The 18,938-nt window shown below is 38.8% G+C and overlaps 1 protein-coding gene across 4 annotated transcripts in view; it reads left to right on the forward strand.

Moving 5' to 3' along the window:
- The window catches only part of BCAT1 (branched chain amino acid transaminase 1), a 110,542-nt gene extending 96,526 nt beyond the window's left edge, over positions 1–14,016 (forward strand). For all 4 annotated transcript variants that reach the window (XM_029954258.1, XM_029954260.1, XM_029954257.1 and 1 more), the window contains exon 11: positions 7,664–14,016. In XM_029954258.1, coding sequence (XP_029810118.1) covers positions 7,664–7,705 — 42 coding nt within the window. In that variant the 3' untranslated portion in view covers positions 7,706–14,016. The remainder of the gene's footprint in view (positions 1–7,663) is intronic.
- The last annotated feature ends 4,922 nt before the right edge of the window (positions 14,017–18,938 follow it).

The following is an 18,938-nucleotide window of genomic DNA, read 5'->3' on the forward strand; positions in this document are numbered from 1 at the left end:
TGTCTACACAGAGCCTGATGCAGGGCTTGAACTCACAAACCACGAGATCATGACCTGAACTGAAGTCGGACACTTCACCGACTGAGCCCCCCAGGCACCCCTCTTCCTGCCTTTCTGTACCTTCTGCAGTTTGCCTACTTGAGAAGGTATTGGTTGTCTTTCAAGACACAGCTCCTTGACGAACCTTTAAAGTCTCTCTTGAACAGCATCCCTTTCCCCCAGTACAAACACGTATTCACCACTCAGATATAGTTACTTCCACCAGCTTCCAAAATGCCTGGATTCTGTATTCTAATTAGTCACACACTTGTCTTTTTTCTAGGGTTATTTGAATGTAGGAATTGTTTTATTCCTTTCTTGTAACCCCAGTATTCTGTACAGGGCCTAAGCTATCATACACACTCAGTAATGTTTCTCGAATAAATGAATAAAGGAACGAATGGGTGCGTGATACACCAGACAGATACAGAAGAACAGAAACGTGTTGCTCTTGTATATTAACACATTCTGAGGAGAGGTGGGAGGAAGGTCTTGAATAATGTCAAATGACTTTTTTTAGTTGTTTCAAATGTTTATTTTTGAGAGAAAGAGAGAGAGAGAGAGACAGAGACAGAATGTGAGTAGGGTAGGGGCAGAATGAGAGGGAGACACAGAATCTGAAGCAGGTCCAGGCTCTGAGCTGTCAGCACAGAGCCTGACACGGGGCTCAAACTCAAGAACCATGAGATCATGAGCCGAAGTTGGACACTTAACTGACTGAACTACCCAGGAATCCCTCAAATTACTTTTCAGGAAAATTTTGAGAGAGCCTGATTTTAGATATTCTTAAAGTGAAATACACATACCAAGACTGCTGTCAGAATCAGACAAAAAGCTGGAAACCAGGCCTTAAGTATCAGGGCAGCATGTGTGTGTAACTAATAGGGCTGCTATTGAGATTTGAGAAAGTGGGAAGTAGTGATTGCAAAGATCTGAGAGGTGGAAGTCTTTTTAAAAATTTAATTGCTTATTTTATTTTTAAAAATTTACATCCAAGTTAATTTACCAATAGTGCAATAGTGATTTGAGAAGTAGAATCTACTGATTCATCCCTTACATGTAACACCCAGTGCTCATCCTGACAAGTGTCCTTCTTAATGCCCCTTGTCCATTTAGCCCATCTCCCCACCCACAGCCCCTACAGCAACCCTCGGTTCCTCAGTTTGTTCTCTATATTTGAGTCTTTTATGTTTTGTCCCCCTCCCTGTTTTTATATTATTTTTGCTTCCCTTCCCTTATGTTTGTTTTGTATCTTAAATTTTACATATGAATGAAGTCATATGATGTTTGTCTTTCTCTGACTAATTTCATTTAGCATAATACACTAGTTCCATCCATGTTGTTGCAAATGGCAGATTTCATTCTTTGATTGCCAAGTAATACTCCATTGTGTGTGTGTGTGTGTGTGTGTGTGTGTGTGTACACCACACCATATCTTCTTTATCCATTCATCTGTTAATGGACATTTGGGCTCTTTCCATACTTTGGCTATTGTTGATAGTACTGCTATAAACATTGGGGTGCATGTACCCCTTCAAAACAGCACACCTGTATCCTTTGGATAAGTACCTAGTAGTGCAATTGCTGGGTTGTAGTTCTATATTTAATTTTTTGAGGAACGTCCATACTGTGTTCCAGAGTGGCTGCACAAGTTTGCATTCCCATCACCAGACCAAAAGAGGTGCTCTTTCTCTGCATCCTCACCAACATCTGTTGTTGCTTGAGTTGTTAATTTTAGTCATTCTGATATGAGGTGGTATCTCATTGTGGTTTTGATTTATATTTCCCTGACGGTGAGTGATGTTGAGTACCTTTTCGTGTGTCTGTTAGCCATCTGGATGTCTTCTTTGGGAAAGTGTCATTCATGTCTTTTGCCCATTTCTTCACTGGATTATTTGTTTTTTAGGTGCTGAGTTTGATAAGTTCTTTATAAGATTTCAGATACTAACCCTTTATCTGATATGTTATTTACAAATATCTTCTCCCTTTCTGTTGGTTGCATTTTAGTTTTGCTGATTGTTTCCTTTGCCATGCAGAAGCTTTTTATCTTGATGAGGTCCCAAGTGTTCACTTTTGCTTTTGTTTCTCTTGCCTCTGGAGATGTGTTGAGTAAGAAGTTGTTATGGCCAAGATCAAAGAGGTTTTTGCCTGCTTTCTTCTCAAGGATTTTGATGGCTTCCTGTCTTTTTTTTCCACTTGAGACATCGACTGTATTTGCAGGGGGTTAGGGAAGCAGTGGAATGAGAGACGCAAACCACGGGGAGAGCGCCCGGGCGCTGCAGGTTCCGCGACCCCTAGAACTCCTCATTCTTGTCCTTGCCGTCCATGGATTGTGTTCCCACATCTTTGTAATCCTTCTCCAGGGCAGCCAGGTCTTCTCGGGCCTCAGAGAACTCCCCTTCCTCCATGCCCTCGCCCAGGTACCAGTGCACAAATGCCTGCTTAGCATACATCAGGTCAAACTTGTGGTCGAGGCGCACCCAGGCCTCGGTGATGGCTGTCATGTTGCTTAGCATGCAGACTGCCCGCTGGACCTTGGCCAGGTCTTCCCCCGGGCACCACTGTGGGCGGCCGGTAGTTAATGCCAACCTTGAAACCCGTGGGACCCCAGTCCACAAACTGGATGATGTGGTTGGTCTTGATCGTGGCAATAGCGGCGTTCACATCCTTGGGCACCACTTCTTTGTGGTAGAGCATGTAGCAGGCCATGTATTTGCCGTGGCGGGGGTCACACTTGACCATCTGATTGGAGGGTTCAAAGCAGGCATTGGTGATCTCTGCCACGGACATTTAGGTCTTTCATCCATTTTGAGTTTGTTTTTGTATATGGTGTAAGAAAGTGGTCCATGGTCATTTTGCTGCATGTCACTGTCCAGTTTCCCCAACACCATTTGCTGAAGAGACTGTCTTTATTCCATCAGATATTCTTTCCTGCTTTATCAAAGATTAGTTAGCTATACTTTTATGGGTCCATTTCTGGGTTTTCTACTCTGTTCCATTGATCTGAGTGTCTGTTCTTGTGCCAGTACCAAACTGTCTTGATGGTTACAGCTTTGTTATATATCTTGAAGTCCAGAATTATGATGTCTCCAGCTTTGGTTTTCTTTTTCAGGATGGCTTTGGCTATTTGGGGTCTTTTCTGGTTCCATACAAATTTTAGGATTGTTTGTTCTAGCTCTGTGCAAAATGCTGATGTTATTTTGATAAGGTTACACTGAAAAGGTAGATTGCTCTGGGTAGGATCAACATTTTAACAATATTCTTCTAATTCATGAGCATGGAATATTTTTCCATTTTTCTGTATGTATCTTCTTTAATTTCTTTGATAGGCTTTCTATAGTTTTCAGTGTATAGATTTTTTTACCTCCTGGTTAAGTTTGGAGAGGTGGATGTCTTAAGTAGTGTAGAAAAAGGAAAGCCCAGTGACATAAGAGCAGGATCTGTATTGATTGCAAGCCACCAGATGGAATTTCTTTTAAAATTCTGTTTTCCCCACTAGTGGCTACAGTTTTGTAAGAATAAATGGCCATTAGTGGTTATTGGATTTTTCTTGTTTTCAGTGGAACAGCTTGATGGTTTCTAGTTACATAAGGGCCCTACCCCTTTTCCCTGCTGATGTCCTGAGTTATCCTTCTCTCTGTGTGCACACTAAGTGAGTGTTTCCAGATTGCCTTGATGACTCAGCCCCTTGACCAGTTTCCCAGCTGTCCTTGTTCCCTAATAGACACTTCTCCATGCTACATGATTACAGAGCTTTGCAGGCCATTGAATAGGATTTAGAACAAGAATGACAAATTGTTACCTGGTGGGCAGCGGTGATTATATTTTTATTGGCATCTCAGAGAGTAAGTGCATGACATGTAGATTGTCCTTTTGGGTTGCTAAGAACTTTCTGCCAAATGTAAAAGGCATTTTAACAAAGGCTATGTAAAATTATTTGCCATATGTATGTTTGGATGTGAACTAATGAACTTGTCGTTAGTTGTGTTTTGGTTTAGTGTTCTTCCTGGAATTCATAAAAGATGAAAATTCTGCATATCACACTAATAGTGTTCCACATGGGTTCAGAGTACCACCCCATGGACTTGGTCTGATTTGCTATGTTGCTTTAACCTCATCTTCGATTCCAGTGAGCAGCATCAAGTCCATGTGGCTTACAGCAGACCTGCCAAATGCTGAAGGTATAAGCCTGCTGCGGTGATTCTGTAATGACCCTGATAATGGCATCCTCACCCCTGCAGACATGTGTTCTTCTCCTCCTTCTCTAGACTCCTACTCCTGAGGAAAGAATATAATTTCTATCTCTGCTAACATCTGCCATCTCTACTCTTGAGTTATTTTGCCTTGAAAAATTAAATCAAGTTATTTATCATCTAAGTGGAAACTTTTATTGCTAACTGCCTAGGTCTAGATATTATGAATTACCTGTATTATCACATCTCTTGAATACATCTCAGAACGCTATAATTTTTACATAAAAGCATAAATTACAGGATGAGGGGGTCAATCTTAATATATATTATGAAGGTTCTTAGAGTGATATGGCCTATGACTATCATTGTAACCAAAATAGATTTTTAACTGTTTATAAAACTGAAACAACTAATTGAAAGCAAATTGACTTTAATTGATGGAAATTCAACATGAAATTATGGTGGTCATGGATCACAATAATGTAGATCTGCTAAAATGTCAGTATGAAGACACTCAGTTGTTATTAATGGCATAAATATCTAATGTATTAATTAGAATCCACATAAGAGAAATAAAACACATCTTTCAATCTCACTGTAAGTCATATTGTACCATACATAAGTCAAGTAGAATTTGGGAATTTTTATCTGGCATTTGTCATGAATCAACAATTAATAGTGGGAAGCCACATTCTTGAGGCAACTCTTTCTGATATAGATTATAGTCATTGGACTTCCTTCATTCTCCTTTTTATGTAAACCAAAACGTTGTAAGTAGACCCATTCTTAGCCTCTAGTATTTCCCAATTTGATAGATTCTGCTCTCAAAGGTCTTTAAAGCTCTTTAAGAGGAACCCAGCACATGGACAATGTAACATAGGAGAAATAGCATCACATAGAGGCAGGAACCCTAGGCTTGAGATTAAGAGTTTTCTGGAGTCTTAATGTCCTTATATGTAAAATAAGAAGCTTGGCTTTAAAAGTACCCTGCTTTCATACTTGATTTTTAAGCAGCAGAAATTTTCTACAAAAGAAATCTTTCCTGGAATCTCAACATATAAAACTGAAGTAAAATCCAAGAGCTCCACTTATTCTACTCATCCTTGTGTTTAATTTATTTTCTAAAGGTTTTAGTTTTAAGTAATCTCTTCACCCAACATGGGACTCGAACTTATGACCCTGAGATCAAGAGTCACATGCTCGGAGCGCCTGGGTGGCTCAGTCCGTTAAGTCTCCGGCTTCAGCTCAGGTCAGATCTCACATCCGTGGGTTTGAGCCCCGCGTCAGGCTCTGTGCTGACAGCTAGTTCAGAGCCTGGGGCCTACTTCCGGTTCTGTGTCTCCTTCTCTCTCTGCCCCTCCCCCTCTCATGCTCTGTCTCTCTCTGTATCAAAAATAAATAAAACATTAAAAAAAAAAGGGGTCACATGCTCTACCGACTGAACCAGACAGGCTCTCCAAATCCCCTATATTTTATTTTATTTATTTAAAAAAATAGTTTATTGTCAAATTGGTTTTCATACAACACCCAGTGCTCTTCCCCACAAGTGCCCTCCTCCATCACCACCACCTCTTTTCCCCGCTTCCCCTTCAACCCTTGGTTCGTTTTCAGTATTCAGTAGTCTCTCAAGTTTTGCGTCCCTCTCTCTCCCCAACTCTCTTTCCCTCTTCCCCTCCCCATGTTCCTCCATTAGGTTTCTCCTGTTCTCCTGTTAGACCTATGAGTGCAAACATATGGTTTCTGTCCTTCTCTGCCTGACTTATTTCGCTTAGCATGACACCCTCAAGGTCCATCCACCTTGCTACAAATGGCCAGATTTCATCTTTTTCATGGCCATGTAGCACTCCATTGTATAGATAAACCACATCTTCTTGATCCACTCATCAGGTGATGGACATTTAGGCTCCTTCCATGTTTTGGCTATTGTTGACAGTGCTGCTATGAACATTGGGGTACATGTGCCCCTCTGCATCAGCACTTCTATATCCCTTGGGTAAATCCCTAGCAGTGCTTTTGCTGGGTCATAAGGGAGTTCTATGGATAGTTTTTTGAGGAGTCTCCACACTGTTTTCCACAGCGCTGCACCAGTTTACATTCCCATCCCCTACATTTTAGATGATCATTAAAGTTCTTTCCAATTTACAAATGCTAATGTTTTATATGAATTTCAACTGAAGTTTTATTGGGACTAAAACGCTAGTTCAAGTGAAAAGGGAACATCATTTGAGTAATGTAGGAAAGCATGTGGTGGCAGACTCAATGACATGCTACCCTGGGTGGGAGGGAAGATATGCTCTGATTCCGTCTCCACACACAGCTATGCGAACATGTGGAGGGAAGGCAAATGGTAGTCAAGAACATGTAACTTGCTGTGACAGAGACCTTTGGCTAGGGTCTGGGCTCTACCATTTACGAATCACCTGAGTAAGGTTTTTCATCTCCCTAATACAGTTTTTCATCTATAAAATGAGATCAGTAACGGCACCTGCTCTCTGGGGTTTACTGTGAGGGTAAATTCAGTAACAAGCCTATAAAGCTCTTGGCACCATCGCCTTAGCATGCAGTGCTTGCTCAGGGAGAGGGCTTATCTAAACACGGATGTTTGATGAATGAATGAATGCATGCACGCAATAATGAATGAACGAATGAATAAAAGAACATGTGAATCAAAACTAGCTTTCTACTTCTGACATCTGGAGTGTTTTTGTTTTGTTTAATTCACTTTTCCGTATTAAAATTCAAATTTGTATAAGCAAATTATTTGGAGATGCAAATCATCAAATTCTGGTTGTGATGGAGTTCTGTAACTTTTGAAGGAATAAGAAAAATTGAGATGCTAACATAATGTGAATGACTTTCATTTACAGAACAGAGGGTTTGTCAATGTAATATTTTGTCCGTGAACACAAAACACTCTTGAGAAAGGGGTTTTAGAGCAGTGATTCTCAAACTTCACTCTCATTAGAATCCCCCAGAAGTGCTGGTCAAAGCATGGTTGCTGGGACCCATGCCCAGTAAAGTCTGAGGTTTGGCTTGCTAATTTGCATTTCAGATATGCTGCCTGGGAATGCCAGTGCTCCGGGTCTGGAGCATGCACTTTGAGCATCGCTTCTTTAGAGTCAAGATGATTGTAATTAAATTTAACTCACTTTACTTGGCGAGCAGAGGCTAAATACAGAATGGTGAGGAAAAGGCATTACTTAGAGACTTATACCAACTGTACATTTGAATTGAACCATAATTATAAAACTTGTGATTCTCTCCAGGTATTCGATTGTTTCTCTTGAATCCTGTTTTTAACATGAATATGCTTTTAATGTTCAAAATAGGAGCAGACCTTTTGTATAACATTGATTGTATTACTGAATTTATAAGCGATTCCTGCACTGGTAGCATTTACACTTACACATGTTTTCTTGCTTTCGTTGTAGTACGGAAGAGAAGAGAGCGACTGGACAATCATAGTATCCTGATGGGAAAATACGGGATATCATTTGACTGTTTGAGACAGACCGTCGCAGTTGAATTACAATAGATTTCTTTGGCTACCTGTTTTTAGTTGTGCCTAGTGTAGTTTGTATTATCAGTTATTACTAGGGTGATTGTTTCCTCATGCCAGAGAAAATGAATTGAGATCATCAAGTGGTATTTTGCAAACTCGGCGTTAAAAGCTTACTTCACCTTCTCTTCAAAAGATGATAATGGAAGCCATACAGCATAGACTTTTCCTCAATAATCTTAGTGCCTCCCTTAATACTTTACTCAGATACAAAAATATTTTATTCCTTAGCATAAGTTATGTTCAACCAAATGAGTTTCTTTGTGTTTAAAAACTGATCTGAGTAAATTTCATAGGTAATGTTTCCTGCGACATTATCTTCATCTTCAGAAAATTGTTTTGTGTGTTTTTTTTTTTTAAATAATCAAGAGCTTGAAAAACTGGTATTTCTCCCTTCACATTTTTCTTTGCAGTCCCCCTAAATCCATCTTAAAGAGTAAATCTTCTTTCTTTTTGATGTCACAGCCTCCTCTAGGCTCTCCTTGTGCATCAGCAGGACCTGTGCACATTTCCACCGCTGTCCTCTTCACATTGTATTGTAAGTGGCTGTTTGTCAGGCTCCAACACAAGACTGAGGCTCTTGTGCCTTTGAGATCTTTGTATCCCACTGCCTGGCACGTAATAGGTACTCATTAAATAATGAATGAATGAACATTTAGCTTCTATAGAAGTGTACCTTCTTTGTTTCTATATTATGAAACCTCTTTACTAGAATTTGTGGTTGATTCTGACATTGTGTACATTTACCTCATGTTGTCTTCATTTTCCAGAGACTGCTAAGTCATTAGAGATACTCAGAGACATAGTTTGTTGGAGGGATTATTTTGTGTTTGAAGACTGCCTTGGAATTGAAATAGCAGCTCTAGAGAGGTCGTGATGTCATATCAACCAAATGGAAATGACCTTTGTGAAGTGTTAAATACATATATGTTAAGTGTTAAGTACAAAATAAATAATCATATTTAGCTTTTTGGTAGAAAGAGCAGTATACTTTGGTATACCTCATTTCTGTTGAGTGGGGATTGGAGGAGCACATGGTTAGGGTACAAGGAGAGTGATTCTGGTTGATCTTTTCCTCATTTAGGAGCTGTGAGTTAGAACTGAATCCTGGTTTATTTAGGGGAAAGTCAGTCAAACCTTGCTAAAAAACATTTACCCTTGGAAGGTCAACTCTCAGACATTATATTTTGGTTTCCCTCAGTTCTAACTTTCATCTTGCTGATCATATTTCATTCTCTTTTCAGAGCAAGGGGGAAAAAAGACATTCTAAAAGTTTGATGTGTTAGAAAAATTTCCTTAAGGCATTTAGCAGCACACAGCAAATGGGGCTTTGATTCTTTTCCAAGACTTTTGGCCATAGGGTCCTTTTAGATAGGAATGGTAAAATGAAAATTAGGGAAGTATATAAGATGAAAAGGAATAGTAAAAATATCTTTTAGGGGTCTTTTAATTGGTGATCTGAAGTCTTGGAAGTCTGTTCTTTTCAGGCCTCAGGTACTTTCACTGTCCTCGACACACTTCACCAAGTAGTATTCGAAGGGTATGCATCTGCCTTGGCTAAATCCTGTGACCTCGTTTCTAAAACAGTAGTCTAGAAAAGAGGTACAGGTAATTCCAACCTGTCAAGTAGCATTTAATAACTAGACCTACATTTCTATGAGAAATGGAAGTCATTTGTTTGCCATAAATACATTTCATACTTTGCATCTCTAAATTTAGTATGGCAACACATGTCCGTTGTAAAAGTTAGAGAACAATATGTCTTGACATTATGTCTCTAGGATTTCTTTCATCAGACCTTAAGAGCATTTTAAGCCCTTTCTACCAGATGGAGTGAAAGCTAAGGATACACATTTTTAAAAAACTGGAGGTCTCCTAAAACCGAGAGCACAATCTGCCATTCTCTTAAGTAATAAGACAGAAAATTGACCTTGACACTAACTTGTTAAATAGATTTAAAAGGAACATCTGCACATCTTTTTTCCTTGTGCACTATTTGTTTAATTGCAGTGGATTAATACAGCAGAGTGATACATTATAACTAGGCAATTATCCATTCTTCAGGACTTAGTTATCCTAACACTAATTGATCATTTATGGTGTAAGATAGTCTAGCATTAGGAACATGTGAGGCTAATCTGCTCAAAAAGATCAACAAATTAATATTGTTGCTGATATTTGCATAATTGGCTGCAATTATTTAATGTTTAATTGGGTTGATCAAATGAGATTCAACAATTCACATGTGCATGAGTATAAACAGAACTGGTGGCACTTAGAATGATAATGATTAACTTATTTTGCATGTTCTCTTCCTCCCACTTTTTTTCAGTTTTTACATTTCAGACCAAGTTTATCAGCTTTTTCCTAAACACATTGGTAGACCAGGATTTTTAAATGAAGTTTTCAGACATAAACATAACTTGGGCATTTTTTAAAGATATTTGCTATTAGAATTTTTTTTTTTTGGTCTCAGTCATTTATTAAGGATTCAAATTATAATACCTCAAAAGAAGCCTCAACTGCAGGGGTGTGTCCCATTCTCTGAAGGACCTGCAGCTGGTAGGAATGAAATAAACTAACAATACCTGTTTTAACCTTTGCTTTCAAATGTACAAAAGAAAAGTAAAAGAGTAAGAGAAATAAGAGAATAAGAAAAGTTGTTAGGGAATCATGTTATTTTCTCTCTTGTAAACACCCTCTATTCTTTTCTCAAAATACTGCCCTAAGGGGAAAAAATGACAGAAGACAGCAGCTAGAAAGCACAGCGCAGCACCACTTACAGGACACACAGCGGCGGCACTTCTCAAGTTTGGGAACGCCTACGTGAGGTGCCCTAGGATCTGGTTTATTGCTTGATGTCATTGTACCTAAACGAGCGGTCTTGCTTCCCTCAAATCAGCACTCTTGAACACTTGAGGCAGTTAATGAGTAGATCTTGGTCAAAAGAGATGTAGGAGCCTCTTACCAAAGCGGTAGATTGAGCTCCATGTTAGACGGTTTGTGCTATAAAATCAGCTGCCAGAATACGCTTATGTATTCTCCCCATTCCCACTCAGTGCTCAGTGACTGAATTCTTTTTTCTTAAAAAGTTCCTTTTTAGGAGTAGATGTTCGATTGACCATTACAGATGGGAAAAATATATTTTAGGCAGAAAATGACAATACTTGTTCACTTGTTATTTATATTTTCTAAAATATTTTGGGCAATCAATATTCATCAGACGGACTAAAGCAAAGGGCATAGACAGGGGTCAGAGAGGACATTGTAAGGCTCACTAATTTCATCTTCTGATGCTAAATGTGATCAAGAATTATTCCTTATAATGTGGATTTCTTATGTGGATATGCAGAAACTTAAGTTATAAATAGTAATGCTCACAAGTAATTTGAGTGGGCATTTCATAACATCTGTCACTTTGTTTTTTCACAAGTAGAATTTGTTCACCTATTTTCCAGATACCTTCCCTTGGAAGAGACAGGGAGTACCAGCTTTTCAATAAGCATTTTGAAAGTTGTCTGTTGACAAAGATCATAGAGATTATAGTTAATTTGGTCAGTTCATTTGATAAATGTTGATTGAGTACCCACAAATTTGCATCTAACACAGCTAGTGGTAGAGATTAGGAGTTAGTTTTAGAAAATAAATAGTTTGTAGACATTATCCTCATGGAGTTTATACTCTACTACTTAAAGTTTTAGATAAAAAGGTATATTTAATGTAGTTAGATAATAGGAGATAATGGCCAGAACACATCTCTTATCAAGAAATCATAGTGAACATTTCCATCTCAGTTTTAAAGGAAATTTGTCTCTTTTTTCATTCCTTTCTTCTGGTGCAAACCTCCGGTAGGATTACTACTTAGGGGTTATTCAGCCACTGTCTATGTGGTGTGATTCCCTGTCGGTTTACTGCGTATTGCCAACCTGCCTAGTACACTTGGTAACTACATTCTCGGGAGCAATGTTAAATTGTCATGGCTCATCTAACAATAGATTGTCTCAAATTACAGCATCCTTGCTGATCTTAAACTCAAAGCCAGATATTATTGAAATAAAATGTTCCTAGAATGAATTTTTCTGGAAAATGTCTATTATGAATCAAACTGTTTAGAGCATTAGCTTGAAAATGCTGGATCCAGCGACTCAGAAAATCACAAGTAGAAGACTAATATAACAACGACTTTTCCTGGTCTGAGGTTTTCAAGAAAGTCCATTTAAAGTATTGCAAAGACAATTGTATTCTTCATGGTCAAAACACACTTTAAAAAATTCAGAGGGAGAAGAAAGTGATTTTTCATCTTCAGTGTCCAGACCATATGAAAAGGCTTCCCAGACATTAATTTGGGGAGCTTGATTTAAAAAAACACATCAACATGATACAACAGTGTTTGTGGGTAAATAATTCTGTGGGATCAGATAAAAGTACACATATTTACTTTAGTGAATGATTTGCATGAATGATTCGAATGTGAATGATGAAGGCATGAAATTCAGTATTAGAAAATGAAGCGGTCTTTAAAATCTGCTGGATACAATTGAAGTCTTAAGTAAGTCGTATTCTACCTGGAAGTGTATTTTTCATACCTCTGTAGGCCCTAGAGTAAGGCTTAAAACTTAAGTTACATAATGTTCCAACTTACAGAATCCGCTATTGGGACATAAGAATTAACTATAAGCTGTGGTATGAGAATGAATTAAAATATAGTTTCGATGGCAAATTTCTCTGCACATCCACTGTCATAATGGCTAGGTTCCTATTATTACATTATTAATTAGGTTCCATTATTAAATTATGGGGCAAGAAACTTTTAATTAGAGAAGATGTCTGATGAGGAACAACTGAAGAAGGTAGAGGAAAAAAGTCAAACTTGCTTTTGTGTTGTCCAGAGGAGCCTTGTCCTTAGCCAGCCAGCCACAGGGATCTTTAGCTTTCAGCATAGATGCCAAATACAAATAGTGCCAACCAAGTAGGAAGTGGCTAAGTGTAGGGGCCAGTTCCTCAGGTATTAGAATTAGGCCATGATCTTGAAATAATAATCTGACGGTCATGTTATATGGAAACCACTTTACTACAGATTTAGAGAAGACTGTATTTTATAAGTGCATACTCGGTAAGATCTATTGTGTCATTTGTTCAACCACTTAAGATTTGTGAAGCTTCTTGAGGTTGAAGAAATCAGTGACAAGGAGTAGATTGTGACCTTTGCGCACGCGTGCGCGCGCACACACACACACACACACACACACACAAGGCTTAGAAATAGTTTACCACCAGCCCCTTTTCCTTGGTGAAGGCTAACTGAGTTAGAAATTCGTTGAATATCCCAATTTAGTTTTTAACTAAAATGTGCAACATGCTGCAATTTCCCCAGGTTAATGTCACAGTGGTCATTCTCCGGTTTAACAAAGGAATACAAATGTCTGCCTCAATTTTTGTGTCATTGATAAGTTTCTGAAGAGTGCAGGCATTTTCTCAAGAGTATGACTGTAAGTAGATTTTGAATGAAGTCTTAAAAATAAGCTAGCTAATCTAGATGCATCTGTAACTTCTACAGATGTTTCCCTTGTGACTTATGAGAATGAATGATTCTAAAATAGACTCAAATGGCCAATAAACAGAGCCTAAGCCAACGTGCTCAAGAGTTTGCTCTTACTTAATAACAGTGGCTGAAAGGAAATAAGTAGTTTGAGGAAGTCGTTTTTAAATCAGAGTTTATAGATAGAAACAGGAGAATATCAGCTTAACTCTGGAATTTGTAGAATATGTTCTTTTATATCTAAACCTAATTGCAGTGATAAAGCCCAGCCACTGATTGTCTCAAATTTCTCTAGTTGTGTAGTCATTCTTGAAATCCTCTTTAAGAAAAATCAAGTGGAAACAAACACTTTGTAAATAAGGCTTGGCTTTCATGAAAAAATTGTTTAAAGGTTACATTAAAGGATTTAAACTCACTGAAAGTGTAATAGAAATGTGGAGAGTAATGTGGGTAAGGGAAACTACCTCATTCTTTGAAGGTTTTGTGGAAGCACAATTAAACATCCTAAAATGGCTTTGTCACATATGAACCATCTGGTGTGAAAGAACTCTATATTTGTAATGTCTCAAGGACCTGGAATAATTGTATTTTGCTGGCAATAGACACATTCTTTATTGTTTGCTGGTTTCTCATGAAATCTTTAATTACGCACTTGTTCCTGTCGTCAATAAAGCAACCTAAAGGAATCCTGCTTGTGTAGTCTCTTGAAATCAGCATTTGTTGGATGCATGAAAGTAATGCTTAATTGCCATTTTTGTGATGTTCCAAGGCTTTTGGTCATGGGAAGTAAATGTAGTATAGTATTTTTAAACCAAAATGACATTGAGAGCATGGAAAGAATTGAGCACACCAGAAAAACCTATAAATCATACACCTGGGTAGAATCTAAATCTATTTTCAAACATTTGGCTAGAAATACAATGGGCTTTTAAGACTTATCCCTTCTCCTGTTACAGATCTGTCTTCAGTAAAATTTAGCTTTGTCTTTTAAATTTTGCACAAAATAAGGGGAATAGATGACTCTTCCTGTTCATTGTCATAGTGAATCATCTCACTGATACAACACACCCGTATGTGGCTAGCGAGCTTTAGAATTAGACACTATATGTAAAATGAAAGGCATTCCATCTAGACTCAGAGAACATCAGTGATGTGTCCTTTTAGTCAAACCAGGCCTTGTATAAACTCCCCTCATGTGCACATGTCTGAAAGAATAAAGCCAAATGCATTATATGAGGGTCATATATTTTACACTCATTTTCTTGTGATTTGTCCCAATGATTGCCAAGTACAGCAAAACAAAGGCTTTTTCAAGGAGTTACTATAAACTGAAAAGTGTCCAAACGCTCGGTGACCCTCTTCCCCCAACCCTGTCAACCGGTGACGGTATTAACCTTTATCAATATCTTTATCAAGGAGTTACATGCAGACTTTGAAAGGTCTAGGTGAAGGTTATTAGTCAAGTTCTCTTACAGCATCAATGCTCAAATCCCACAAGAGTGACAAAGATAGACCTGTCATTCCTGAGGGTGATGACATACATTCACTGGAGCTTCTATGATTTATCAGTTGAGACAGCAGTCTCCTTCAGGGGACCAAGTGTCTCTTCTACATCAGTTTACTAACAAGCACACACACACACAAAAAGGCTTGGAGGAACGGGGAATTTTCAATCCTTGCAATTATTTTTCTGCTAAGCAGATCTAATTTGATCGTAAACATATTTTTTAAATCAAGAATCTGAGTCTACCACATGGTGTATTATAGTTGCCTTCCACCATGATAGCTTATCTTTCGATGAAATGGTCTATGGTAGCCTGACTTTACTTATCATGGTGATAACTTGCAGGATCACATTCTTGTAATAAAAACACACACCTAAGATGTAGACACGTATGTGTATGTTGGACAGTCATTGTGTTTATTCTCCAGTCATGCCTGTATGCAACAGGGACAGTGCTGACTGAAACCCACGGTCATTCTCTCCAAAGGCTGTCATTAAGTCAAGACGATTTTTGAAAAATCTGTGAGAGTAACTCATGAAAAAAGTTTAGTCACAAGACTCAGGCTGAAAGTATTCCAAATGCAGTGTAGCTGGAGGTTTTTGTTTGTTTGTTTGTTTTGAGAGAGACAAAGAGCACAAGTGGGGAAGGGGCAGAGAGGGGGCGGGGCAGAGGATCTGAAGCAGGCTCTGCGCAGATAGCAGAAAGCCCAATGTGGGGCTGGAACTCAAACCGTGAGATCCTGACCTGGGCCGAAGGCAGAAGCTTAATTTACTGAGACACCCAGGCACCTCGATAGTGTAACTATTTTTAAACTGAACTGATTAAACTCAAAGGAGGCAAGTAAACTGCATTTGTTTTAAAGATAGCTATAATAATCTAGCAAACATTTCTCAGTATTCATGATAATGATAAACAGAGATAGTAGATACCTTTAATCTCTGGCTTTTTTTCAAGCCATGGCTGGAGGTAACAAAACCTCTTTCTTAATATGCAGGTTGCCTAAAAATTAAGAGAATGGTTAAGGGCCATCACTGACCTTGTGATTTTAAACCAGTTATTTAAATTCATGGAAAAAATGGAGATCATAGTGGTATCAGCCTCATGGGTTATAAAAATTAATGACTTAATATTGTAAAAAGTTTATAAGATTTCATGTGTAATATGAGCTAATGGAATTTTATTAAAAATAAATAATGAGGGGCGCCCGGGTGGCTCAGTTGGTTGAGCGTCCCACTTCGGCTCACTGACTTGTACCCGAGTTGTCTGCCTGTCAGCTTGTCCCACAGACTCTGGATATGCCAGACCCCACAACTGCATCAGCCAATTCCTTAAAAAAGTTGTTCTCGGGGTACCTGGGTGGCTCAGTCCGTTAAGCGTCCGGCTTCGGCTCTGGTCATAATCTTGTGGTTCGTGGGTTCGAGCCCCAGGTCGGGCTCTGTGCCGACAGCTCAGAGCCTGGAGCCTGCTTCAGATTCTGTGTCTCCCTCTCTCTCTGCCCCTCCCATGCTCACGCTGTCTCTGTCTCTGTCTATCAAAAATAATAAAAAAAAATCTTAAAAAAATTGTTCTCTGTGTGTCTGTCTTTCTCTGCATGTGTGTGTATTATATATAATATTTTATATATAATATATAAATAATACAGATTCTATATTGTATCATATAGTATATTAGATATACTGTATATTAGATATATAAATGTTACATATTAAATACTGTATATTGTATAGGTTCTATGTATATACATATATTCATTCTGATTCCCTATAGAATCCTGAGTAATACATAAATAGCATTCTTAACATTCCAAACTTAGTTTCCTCTTCTAAGGAAGAAACTCATGTGCTTTATTATTCTCTTTTGACTCAGGTATCTAACCTAAGGCATGCCTGCCTTCAGAAACTTGTTAATCACATAAGGCATCAACGATAGCCCCTCTAATTGCAAACAGTACTTATGAGAGAGTAAGAATTTCAGGACAAGCAACGTTGTACAACCCAAAGCAACTAAATGAAAGCAGATTATCACAAGTGAAATGACAGGCACCAGTGAGGGAAATATTTGAGTGTTGAGCCATCAAATGCCCCGTATAATACTGTTAGCTTAGTGTTTCTGGCCCAAATCAGTGCACTGAGAATGCAATATGGCCAAAGGTAGATGAGAAGAACCCCCTTTCTGGCATAATGAGGGATGGGGTTATTTTGACAGGCAAACAGCCTTCTGATGATAAAAATCGGTCTCATAGATTCACTAGATGTATGGCTACAATAATCATCACGGAATCATCTAGACCCTGCTGACTTCACACAGCATGGCAACCAGGTTCAACCCCATACTTACTGATGCTTTTGCTCCCATGCTTAATTTAAGAATCATCTTCTATAATGGACTTTTATTTACCTATCTTCCCAATATATTAAAAGTATATTTGCAAGACAGTTTCTGTAAACTCCTGAATAAAGATCATAAATCGGTCTGCTTCTCCAATGAGATTTGACAAGGCAATTTAAACAGCAATAAGAAGCCAGATTAGGTTAAGTGATGGGGACAGAGATCATCCAACACGATCTCCATCCTCACCAGTTTGGTTGTTCTCACAGAGGAGAAGGTGACTTCATATTTCATATGAGAATGAACAGTATTTTTCTCGGACTTGCTTTTGTCATAATTTTGAGGTTAATGTTTGCATTTTTGCAAAATTTTGCATCCCCACCCCTGAGCCCCCTAAGTCTAATGCAAACTTTCTTTAATGGCAATAATCATCCTCCTCTTGATACTTTCTAACAATTATTTTTGCTCATCACTTGAATGGCTAGCCCTTAGTCAAATGTGTAAAGGGCAGTTTTACATTGGAGTGCCCCCTTTCTTTAGGTGGCTATGAGAACTTGTAATTATGCCAATGTTTGCCTCTTCCACTTGAGTAGTAACTCTTCAAACGATTGTAACCTACTCTTTCTCCTATCTTCCCAGAGAAAAACATCTTTAATCATTCATAGGTGGTATGTATTAGCTGTCTTGTGTAGTGCCTAGCATCTAGTAGGTACATAATATTAGGCAGCATCACACTTTCCTTTAGCAAAGCCCCACTTAGCTCCAAGTATTAAAGTCTTCTTGTCTGAAGGCTAAATTTCACCAATTCCTGACATCATTCGAAATAGGTCTGGTAGTGCATTAACAGCTGAGGTTTAGGGGCATGAAATTAGCTTTGTTGCCCTAATCCCAGCATCTGGTGTTTCTTGAATGAACCCCTGATTCCACAGAACATTCTCCCTAACTCTCAACCTGCCTGTCCATCCATCCTGATTAACTGGGTTTCCACCCCAGTATAGCTCTCTGTGATAGTCACCCTGCTCACAACCCCAGCCTGTTTGACCAGGCCCAGCGTCCATTTCAAGCCTGGACTTTGTCTCTTCCCATCCTAACATTGACAAATCCGGTTTCAATAAAGAGTGACACCTTTGGAACAAAATCACTGCCTCTTGCTCCATTATGGTTACTGCTGGACCCCAACAACTCCACTAACCCTCTGTTATTAAAAATGGCCTTGATTAGGGGCACCTGGGTGGCTCAGTCCTTTAAGCGTCTGACTTCGGCTCAGGTCAGGATCTCATGGCTAGTGAATTCAAGCCCCGCATCAGGCTCTGTGCTGACAGCTCAGAGCCTGGAGCCTGCTTCGGATTCCGTGTCTCCTTCTCTCTCTGCCCCTGACCCCCCTCAAAAAATAAACATTATTTTTTTTAAATGGCCTTGATTAGATATGAGTTTGGTGATTTGGGCTGATCCCTACTTCCTCCACAGTGTAGACACTTGCCTGCACCGCTTTCTTGCCCCAAAGAGACATAACTGTTTTGCTTTGAAAATCATCCTAGCTTCCTGTTGCCTGAGCTTAATTTAATCTAATTTAATTTTTTTTAGAGAGTGTCTTTTAAAATCTAAAGTAGCAACTGCCAGATGAGTTTAGAAGTTGTCTAAAGCCTTGCTACTCAAAGTATCAACACCAGACAGCAGCATGAGCATTTCTAGGCTCTGGTTAAAATTGGAGAATTTCAGCCTCCCGCCCTTCACCCCCCTACAGACCTACTGAGTCATAATCTGCATTTTAACAA

The sequence above is a fragment of the Suricata suricatta genome, chromosome 10, assembly GCF_006229205.1.
Source record: "Suricata suricatta isolate VVHF042 chromosome 10, meerkat_22Aug2017_6uvM2_HiC, whole genome shotgun sequence".
In the NCBI taxonomy this organism is placed as follows: domain Eukaryota; kingdom Metazoa; phylum Chordata; class Mammalia; order Carnivora; family Herpestidae; genus Suricata; species Suricata suricatta.